This window comes from Mus musculus, chromosome 6 (assembly GCF_000001635.26).
Source record: "Mus musculus strain C57BL/6J chromosome 6, GRCm38.p6 C57BL/6J".
In the NCBI taxonomy this organism is placed as follows: domain Eukaryota; kingdom Metazoa; phylum Chordata; class Mammalia; order Rodentia; family Muridae; genus Mus; species Mus musculus.
In genome coordinates this window covers 35,251,525-35,261,972 of record NC_000072.6, presented here as the reverse complement: position 1 = coordinate 35,261,972, position 10,448 = coordinate 35,251,525, and the positions used below count along the sequence as shown (strand labels likewise).

Genomic DNA, 10,448 nt, shown 5'->3' with positions numbered 1-10,448 from the left:
CATTTTAATGTTTAAAAAAAAAAAAGTAACATTATTTTATCAACAGCTCCTCATTTATCCACCCATCCTATCAAGTGCCAGCATAAAGAATGGCTCTTTTACGGCAGATTCAGTTCAAATATATCATTAAGGAAAAACATAGACTGCATAGACTGAACTGTACGAAGACAACAGTTACTTTGCATGTTTTAAGTTTTCCCAGTTTGTTTGCTTTTTATAGAATGCATAAAATAGTTTCCTGGTTAATGACCAGCAAATGATTTACTGGTTAAATCATCAACCATGGAGCTCCTTGGTAACAATATATAATAAATGGATTAATTCACCAGAAACTGGCTTGAAGATACTGACTTTAATGACTTTAACACAGTTTAGTTTGTCTAGCAAGCTCCTGTTATCACTGCTAGACAGTGAGTCCCCAGCAGCTATCCAAATCCATTCATTTCTTGACAGTAGGCGGTAGGAATCCCAGAGCACAGGCGAGTGAGTCCTGTCATGGTTGCGGCTGCTAACCTAGCACCATGGTTCCAGGCTTAGGTCTCAGAAGCAGGTGGACGGAAGATACGGGAACGGGGAGATGCTGGAAACGGAAAGCTAACTCCACTTCTGGCCCGTGCTGGAGCCTCAGCAACGCGCAGGGTCTGAGACCAAAGAGGAACACAGCTTTGGACGTGGCTGTGAAGGAGACAGGCCCCCCAGGATGGAACTGGTGGGTCCAGATTGCAGTGCCAGGCAGGCATCAGGAACTAGGGGGCTTCTTCTTGGCTTCCAGGTCCTTCTTAATCTCTTCAAGTTTTTTAGCCAGGTTTGGCATCTTTAAAGAGGAAAAAAAGAAACATTATAATTTAGCTATAGATAGGAAGACTAGAAAGACTTGCCAGTATCTTTCACAGCTCTTCTTTAAAGGACAAAGGGCTTTGCCAAGGCTTTGGCTTCCTCTGGAGACCTACTCAGTGGTGTTTCCTTGGCTTGTATCTATATATATTAGCTATCAGTGTTAGATTTACATTTCCTCTCTGAAAGCCAGGCCCAGCACTCCCTTTAGATACACACTTGGACCTTCAGCTCAAGTGCCAGATAAAAGAAGTGTATCTATAGGCAATAAGAAAGCAACAAAGTTCCTGTCCCTGGGTACAGAAGAAAATGTAATCCTTTGTCTCTCTGCAACACATTCGAGGCTTCTCGTTGGGCTGTGACAGCATTTTTCCACCCCTCCTCCCTCCCTCATACACCAACAGTGAGGTGGATGTGACTCCTCACTTTCCCAAACCGTCTTCCTCCTACAAGCCACGCTAAATTCACATCCAGTTCTCCTGGGATGATGTGCGGACACCGTGCCTTTGTGAGTTCAGTTACTTTCTCAAACAACAGAAAAGCTTTCTATAAAATTAAGGAGTTACATTTACAGACCTCACTGTGTTAGCACGCAAACTTCACCTTGAGAGAGGTAACTATGTAACTATGAAACGGTTACAGTAAGCCAAGAAAGACATGAATGTAGTCACTTACTTCATAGTTCTGAGCCAGATACATTCCAACCACGTTGCCCAAAGTAAATCCAAGCTGAAAGAACAGAACAGGAGAGTTACACTGCAGGCAAAACCCACCAGGAGCCTGCAACTATGTCAGACACACGGGCTGCATCTTCCCAAGAAGTGCACGGCAGGTGACTGCCCAGGTCCTCAGTGTAGGACTGCATCCAACAGAGAAGTCACATCTTTCTTCTATGAAACAATCACATACATATATACCATGCACCAACATTAGGACAGAATAACGGTGGCTTTGAGCAAGTTTGAAAGGTCTGGAAGCCAGTGTTCTGATTTTGTTACTATTACTCGTTACTGTTTGTTGTAGGTACTGTTACTCCTGTACACAGCTGATAAAAAAGGTATTCACTTGCAAATACCCACGGGAGCTGGGCATGGTGGCTCACATTTGCCATCAGCATTCAGAGGCAGGGGCATTCTTGGCCTGGAGAGGCCATCCTGGTCTACACAGAGAGTCCCAGCTACCCAGCAAAAGTCTCATCCCCACAAAACAAGACTTCTTCTCAAAACAACAACAACAAAAACCCGTTTGAATCAAAAAAGCTTAGAAAAATAAAGGGGCTCTCAGAGTTTAGTCTCTCCTTATTTCAAAAGAGCTAGAGCGGTTTGCCCAGGGTTATTCAGGAAAGCAGCAGCAGACAACAACTCCAGTTACTCGGGGACTCAAATCCTCAAGGGCAGAGAAGAACAGGAAACTCTGACACATCACGGAGCCTAGCACCACGCCAAGGGTGGGGACTAAAGGGCAGGACACTTAAGGTCTGTGGCTCCCACTCAATGACAAAAGGGACATGGACAACTTTTAGAGAACTGTAAACATTTACCCCACTGAGTGAGTATTCTCCTGAAAATGTAGAATACTCCATATACACAAATACTCCATATACACAAATGGGCCAGAGTTCCACAGACGTGCAATTTAATGATAATTCTGATTTCCCTCAGTGACTTTTTATTTCAGAGCTTGTAACTGTGGGCTAATTTCTAACTTAATAAATTCAAATTGGCATCTACCCTTTTTTCCCATTGTTTTGTTTAAACGGTATTGCCACTAACTCAGTCTCAACAGAGAAGTTAAGACAGAAATCAAAGAACAGCATTAAGTGTCCCATCACTCACACATGAGATGCAGGTGAGGCAAGGATACAGATGGGGGTACTGGAGAGATGGCTCAGCAGTTAGGACCACTGCAGAGTACCAGAGTTCAGTTCTCATCGCCCATGTTAGTCAGCTCACAACTGACTCCAGCTTCAGGAACCAACACCTTATTCTGCCCTCTGCCGGCATCCACATGCCAGTGAACATAGTGCACACTACAACTACCACTACCACCACCACCACCATAAATAGTAAAAATAAACCCTGAAGGGAGAAAACACAAAAAAGGAGAACTACAACTGGGTCTGTCTTATACTTAACCTTTAAACCCAAAGGCAGTTTTAAATTGGTTGGTTGTTAGCAAGAAACATAAAAGAAGCTACCTAGTTTCAAGCTGCTAACCATTTTCTGATGTTTTTAAAAGTCATTACTAAGGTAGCAATAAGAATCAGAATTACATTTTTTTCACTCTAGTAGATTCAAACCACAACTTTCTGAAAACCAGAAAGATAATTTAATTTGAGACAAAATTTAAAAGGAGAGGGAAAGAACTCCTTGATGCTGTGAATCCTAGCCGGCACGAGGAACCGTGAGAAGCAGTAGCCCCGCAAGAGAGACGAGACCGTGCCTTCGTCCGAGAGACCGTGCCTTCGTGGGCCACTCAACCCGCTCCAGCTCCGCTGCGCTTCCTCACCTCTGAATCAGCCCAACACTGAAACGTTCCGGCTCAGACACAGAATTCCTAATTCTTACAATGTGTGTCTCAAAATAAACACTGCCTAACTAACTATTTTGTCAATGTCACCAAGCACTGGGGCAGAAAAGGGGACAGTTATTTTAGAAGACAAACAAAACCCATGGCCTCTATACGCGGCACCCGTTCCAGAATACTACCAAATCTACAACGCGACATTTTAAATATGATGCAGAGCACATGTGAGAAGTGCCACTCACTCAGGAAAATGATGGAGAACCCAGAAGTCAGGAAAGCGTGCTTGCTTCAGGAGATGGTCAACAGGTAGGAGCAGACAAGAAAAGCAAATCTAAACCTGGACATCTGTATGCACAGCCAAACAGTCCTGCATAGTCACGTGTACATACACACACGAAATATAAAAATGTTTGCCCTTCAAATAACAGCATCAAAGAGAAAGGACAAACCACAAAATAGAATTATTTGCAAATCATAATCTGGTCTTTCACAATTAAATGACGGAGATACATAATTCAATTTAAAAAGTGGCAGAAGCTGTGAGTGGATCCTCCAAAGACACGGAGTCAACAAGCCCACGAGATGTTTGACATCAGTCACCGAGGAAACGCTAATCAAAACCACGAGGAACCACGGCACATCCGCTTAGATGGCTTTACTCAAAAGCAGCAAAACCAAACCAAACAAAACAAACAACAAATGCTGGCAAGACATGGGGCGGAGGTCTTCATCTTCCACTGGTGTATAACACATGGCCGCTCTGAAAAACCATCTAGCCACTTTCCAGAGTGCTGTGTGCACAGTTATAGGATGTGACAACTCCAGTGTGGGCATGCACCAAAAGGTGGACATGAACCCCCACAAAAATGCCTCCTCAATATTCCTGGCTTAGCCCATTCCTAACAACCAAGAGCGGAAACAACTGGAGAGCTGATTAACACATACTCATCATATCGAGAAATGAAGCGCTCACTGCTCCATGCTGTCAGTAGAGGAGCCTTGACAGTGCAGTCAAGGGCAGTCAGAAAAGACCACATACTGTATGGTTCTATTAAAAAAAAAATACAAAACAGCAATTCCACATTGATAGAAAACCAACTGTTGATTGTCCAGTTTGGAGAGGGGAATGAGAAATGACTCCCTATATTATACAGTTTCTTTTTTATGTAAAATGAGAAGGTACACGATCTCTGAGCACACTGAAGCCACTGGATTACATACAATAAATGGGTGAACCTTTGTCTCAATGCCAAACAAAACAAAACAAACAAGCAAACAAACAAGCAAACAAACAATATCACCAAATTTGGTAAAGTCATCTCAACTACCTGGAGTGAAGTAGAAGAAACCAAAGACAACTTCATGGCTTCCAACCTGGACTTTGTTAGAAAGAATGGAAATTCCAGAGGTGCAAAATAGAACCAGTCCAATAAATGGAAGAGTCTGCGCATGAGGAGTCTACATTATTGTAAGTGTACCTATTTCTTTTAACACACAAACAGATTGGTCAACAATGCTTTATCCATTAACACTAAAAAGCTCTGCTAAAAGGCACAGCGCCTACTCCAAAACAGATGCATCTGCCATCCACTCAGGGCCTTCCCTTTCAGAAAGTTGTGTCTGGAGACCAGCAAATAAAACCGCAATGTTTATCTGGCACAGCTCCTGGCAAAACCTCAAAGCGGCTGACAAGTCCGAATGTGACTCATCAAACTGTATTTTCAAAAATAACACACCCAGGCCCAAGTTACTGATAAGGATTTAAGAATCTATTTTTAAAAAGGGTTGGAGAGATGGCTCAGCGACTCAGAGCTCATGCTACTCTTTCAGAGGATGCGAGCTCAGTCCTAGCACCCATACCAGGCAGCTCATGCCTACCCGCAACTCACCAGAGAACTCACACCTCTACCCTGAGCACAAGCACACTTAAAATAATAAAATCTTTTTTAAAAATTGTTAAGCAAATATAGGCTCATGCCAGCACTGAAAAGGAAACCTAAAAATGACATTTGGTTTATGGTAAAAGCATCTACAACTCAAAAAACTGTACATTAACTAACTAGAACTAATAAAAAGCTAAGTTGATAAAATATTTTAAAATGCTATTTATGTTTACCTGTATGGGTGTCCTGCCCACATGTATAATATAATGCCCACCACATGCGTGCAGTATGCACAGAGGCCAAAGAGAACATCAGAACCCCTAGGACTCGAGTTACAGATGTTGTGAGCCTCTATCAATGTACAGCAAATCAAACCCAGGTCCTTTGGAAGAGCGACCAGCGCTCTCAACAGCCGAGGCATCTCTTCAGCCATGGCAACAGCATTCTTAAATTCAGATTCAAAAGAAGAAATCAGAAGGCCTTCCAAGGAGGCATGTACACACACTACCATTTCTCTGTCTTAGTTTTTAAACTCAGTGTGAAGACTATCACCAAATGTTTAGTAGTTTAAAAAAAAACAACCCTACATTCTGTGTATTAAAGCAAAACCTTGCTAGGGCTAAAGCCCTTCACTGCTTCCTAGGAAAGCATGCTTTATATTCAGTAATACTGCTTAGAGAAGAAAAGAAGGAGAAAAAAAAACCTCCTTAATGTGCCAATATTCAACAGAAGTACATGAAATCTCTCTGGGAAAGGTGTACGGGTTTGCCTGCTCTAAAAGAAGCTGGAGCTACCTTGTAACCACTATCTTATAATCAACGGTAGTAATGAGGTGAAGAAGGAAGACCTAAAATTAATGAGGGGCTCCATCCCAGGACACCCCCCACACCAACATCTGTAGCTATTCAAGCAGGTCCTACAACTGCACGGGAGCCCCCCATGTCCTCCCATACACTCTAACCCTCTTGATCACTCATAAGACCTACTGTATGGAAGGCCTGCGGCAGTCTATCCCACTGCACTGCTCAGGAACGGCAAGGAAAAACTGTACACATACCATTGATGAGCAACTATCTGCTAATATTTATATTTTTCATATTCATTCATATTTATCTAATCCATGGTTAGTTAAATATGCGGATGGGCCCAGCAATATGCAGAGCTGAGTGCAAACGAAGTCACTCACTGCGTATTGACTAAGTCCCTTTATATCCCCAACCAAATCCTTTAGTAGTGGAGAGAAGTGGCAGTATGCCAGCCAGACTGGAGAACCCTGCTAGTTCACAGCCTGATCCTCACAAGCATGCACACGTGGAATAACCACTATTACTGCCCAGGCTTATGCTGGGGGAAACTGAGGCACGGAGCAAGTAAAGATCTTACTCGTGACTACACAGCAGGTCTGGCGTGGAAAAATGGCTCAGCAGGGTAACACCCTGCACCCGAGCCTGGCAACCTGAGCTCAACCCCCTAGACCCACATGAGGGAAGGAGAACCGGCTGCTGGAGGCTGTCCTCAGACTTCTTGCACGTGCAGGCCCTCACAGGAGAGGCACGCACAGTCATCAACAGATAAACGGATGCAATGTAACAAAGAAGATGCACCTACGGTATTACATGATTCTAAGAAAAGACTAGATAAACCGGTGAATGCATGAATACGAGAAAGAAATCAATGACTATGTCAACATTTCAAATGTGAGCGTTAAGTGTGGGGAAAGGACTGGGAAAGCAGGAAGGCAAACTCAATCCAGATGAGTAGAGGCTGAGAGAAAGGCAAAGGAAAGCCACTGACAGTTGATACTTGGGATCTGGAAGCACAGAGAAGGGGATTCAAGGTTGTCCTGGAAGCTGATGTGAAAGGTGCTGGCTTGGGGAGGAGCCCGTTCCCTAAGGGTGAGTTTAGGAAGCACAGCCAGCTCCGGACTTAAGCACTTCACAGGAACTAAGAGCAGAAGCAAGCAGCGGGAGACAAGATTAGAGACAGGGAGAGAGCCTCCCAGCTGCTACACCCAGATATGGTCCCCTCACTCCGCAATTCTGAGCTATCCCAGGACAGAACCCACACAGCACGGTGCACAGGCCCCAGCAGCTGAATGAGGGTGAGTTATGAGGAGGTGATGCTACTGGGCCCCAGGGGGAAGAGGAACAGAAACTGTAGCAGTGTTCAGGTGCCCTGACACTCACAGCAGTGCTCACAGTCCAATTCCCATCTAGGTGTTCCTTCAAAGAACTTCAGCCAAGCTAGGAGCAAGCTGTGGAGTGCGGTGTGGAAATAGGGGTAATGGGTAGACAAGCCACACAATCAAATGCAAGTTTTCAACTTAGGCAACATCTCAGAGGTTACAAAGTATTCAGCTGCCTTGCACCATCAAAGGGAAGAGCCTGGAATCTTTCCACCACACCCAAGCCTCTCCTATCAGTGGGAGGCCAGTTCCCATTTCTGATACCTTACAGAAGAGACAGGGCAGTATATCTCAACCACGATTTAGTGTTTACGTGTTCAACATCTTGGCTCCTTTTGAAACCTCATGAGGTGCAAACTGAAGCATAGAAAATTTAAATAACCTGGCCAACACCCACCCAACCCCACGTCCCCAACACACACACATACACACACACCTTGAGATTAAAGATAGGGTCTAAACTCTTAACCATTTAGAAAACAGTTGAAACGGCTAATGTAAAAAGCAAGATTTGCAGAAACTAGCAGTGTTTGACCAAGTTCCACAAGAGGAAAGTTGATTCCATCTCTGTACATCTGATTCCACTTTTCCCAACAAAAGCAATGAAGAGGAGACAGACCCAGGGCAAGAGAAGGAACATCAGTTACATCCTAGCTAAGCATCTAATGGTCGGCTTCAGCATCTCTCCATAAATGTTGAAAATTTTGAATTTTCCAATCAAAACCCATGTTTAAGTACAGAGCGCTAGTCCCGCACCAGGTAGCCTCATTCAGCAAAGCACTTAAAAGGTTAAGTGTAATCGATTTAATGTTCTCCCTGCTTATCAATGAACAGCAAATGCAGTGGAAGGGCCAATCCTATCACCTTACACTAGCTGGCTGATGCTGCTTTTAAAAGTGATTCCTAACAAGTAAATTACTGCTAATTACTCCTACCTCCTAAACTAAGGCCTAGTTAGGACACTAGAGAAACCCCAGAGGCAACTGAGTCTTTGTAGGGCAGTTTTATGTAAACAATACTCATTCTCGGAGCACCAGGTAGCCACTGACCGTGGGAAAGAAAGAAGATATCTGCTTTATTAGAATTCGAAGATGAAACGCTTTCATCTGAAAGTGTTTGAAAACTTTCATCTGAAAATTTGACTGGCAAGTTTCCTAGAATCCTCAACAGGCAATTTTAGAAATACTTGATTTTTGCCAGAAAAACGTGTTAACTCAAAAAGGAGACTTGAAAGGGTGTGGGGAGGGGCAGGTTTTTACAAGAGTTACTCGCAGGGCAGTCTGACTCACTCCTCAAAGCGGGCAATCTGTAAAGGTCTGAAGAGGGAGGGCACTGTGGATCTCTCGCTGCGACCTCGTGATGTGGCTGACTAATGCACGGCGTGTGAAAGGCACTCTGAGGCCTCAAATAAGCCGTATATAATAGATGGGGGTCTACGGGAAGTCGCGTGGAGAGGACAGGAGCCAAGTCATCTTGATGACTCCTCCGACCCAACTTACCGCGAAGATTTCGCCAAGAGCTCACAGTAAGTGGTTTTTTGAAAACGCAGTCATATCACTGACACCCCAAAGTTTTCGGAACTTGAAGGACTACATATAAACAAACCCAGGCAAAGACCCAAGGACTTAGGAGGAGGCCAGAGGAAAACTGCGCGAGCAAACCCGAGGGCGACGAGCCCCAACTGCAGAGCCGTGCACCGCCGACCCGGGACCCCGGGGGAACGAGGCGACCGCGAGGCCCGATCCTCCGAGGCCCCACTCACCAGGAACTGGAGCATGATGTCGGTGGGGAGGGCGAGGAGGGTGTGAGAGGTGCTCCAGCTCCAGCTCGGCTCCGGGACTCCTCCCCGGCGCGAGGGCGGAACCCGCTGCCAGGTTCCGGTTTACGCCCCGCCCCGCCCTGCCCCGCCCTCTCCATTCCCGGAAGCGACTCGCGGAGCCGCAGCGCCCTCTGACGGCCATCTCGGGAAGCAAGAGGGCGAGGTGCAAACCTAGGCCTCTTTGAACCAAAGCCTCCGGGTGACAAGGACGCTGGCAATTGTATTAATACAGTCAGACGTGGCTGTGTTACCTACTAAACCAGGGTGGGGGTGAGGTAGCGGGTGCCATGCCAAGTGAACAACTCACTCTCCTGGGAGCCTTTATGAAGTCCACACTAATCTCCACCACAGCCGACTCTCAGACGAAAAGGGGGAAAAGGTTCCATTTCACAAAAGCCCACAAGTGTGCTATGCAGCCTAGTTAAGGGTAGTCCTCAGCCACGTGATAGATGATGGAGAGAGGTCTGCGGAGTCTGGCACGACTGGATCCAAGTAGCGATTGCTGGCAGCCACCAGCAACCTATCTGAAGTTTACTTCCTCCTCAAGTGGAGCGCGAATCATCTACCATGCAGGAGCCAAAGATGAATCCACTCTTGTCCGGTCGCGCTGCTGGTCACCCACATACACAAGCACATCGAAACCACCCTTCTCATGTTGCTCTCAGTCTTTGGAATTGACCTTTATCTAGTTAAGGGGTACTCTGGCTTCAAATAACAGAAAAACAAATCAGCTGCGCCTAGTGGGGCTGTTAACCCTGGGACAATGGCAGAGGACTACTTAACATATCAAAGTGGACCTGGCCTCCTGGTCCTCGCCAGCATCCCTCAGTCCCGGCCTGTTACAGGGTGTGGCTGGCACATGCAGCCCTCTACCCTAAACTCACCAGTTCAGGGGCTGGGCTGCTTTTCCCGATGAGGCTTTTCCCTATATAATCCAGCCATTTTGGTTACCTGAACTGTGATGGTTTACATATGCTCGTCCCAGGGAGTGGCACTATTAGAAGGTGTGGCCTTGTTGGAGGAAATGTGTCACTGTGGGGATGGACTTGGAAATCTTCCTCCTAGCAGCTTGAGGATGCTCTCTGGCTTCCTTCAGATGAAGATGTAGAACTCTCAGCTCTGCCAGCACCATGCCTGCCTGGATACTGCCATGCTTCCACTTTGGTGACAATGGACTGAAACTCTGAACCTGTAAGCCAGC

General features: G+C 45.6%; 1 protein-coding gene across 6 annotated transcripts; it reads right to left on the bottom strand.

The window, feature by feature from the left end:
* Window positions 1-333: 333 nt before the first annotated feature.
* 1810058I24Rik (RIKEN cDNA 1810058I24 gene) lies at window positions 334-9,263 on the bottom strand. 6 transcript variants are annotated; one of them, NR_169140.1, is made up of 4 exons: window positions 9,191-9,263; window positions 8,928-9,017; window positions 1,510-1,563; window positions 334-814 (listed from the first exon to the last, which is right to left on the bottom strand). NR_169140.1 is itself a non-coding variant. In NM_001384235.1 (3 exons), exons 1-3 carry the CDS (start codon window positions 9,203-9,205, stop codon window positions 740-742), a joined length of 144 nt encoding a protein of 47 aa, NP_001371164.1. In that variant the 5' UTR covers window positions 9,206-9,263; the 3' UTR covers window positions 334-739. The 6 variants fall into 6 exon arrangements, 1 of the variants encoding a protein (NP_001371164.1); NR_169139.1 differs by having other exon boundaries at window positions 8,928-9,263; NR_169143.1 differs by lacking the exons at window positions 8,928-9,017; window positions 9,191-9,263 and adding an exon at window positions 4,689-4,982.
* Window positions 9,264-10,448: the final 1,185 nt, after the last annotated feature.

What these genes read in the sequence shown, in the direction of transcription:
- 1810058I24Rik (NM_001384235.1), bottom strand. An exon ending in ATCTGGCTCAGAACTATGAA is followed by an intron (nt 815 to 1,509) that starts GTAAGTGACTAC and finishes TCCTCTTTAAAG; the next exon opens with ATGCCAAACCTGGCTAAAAA.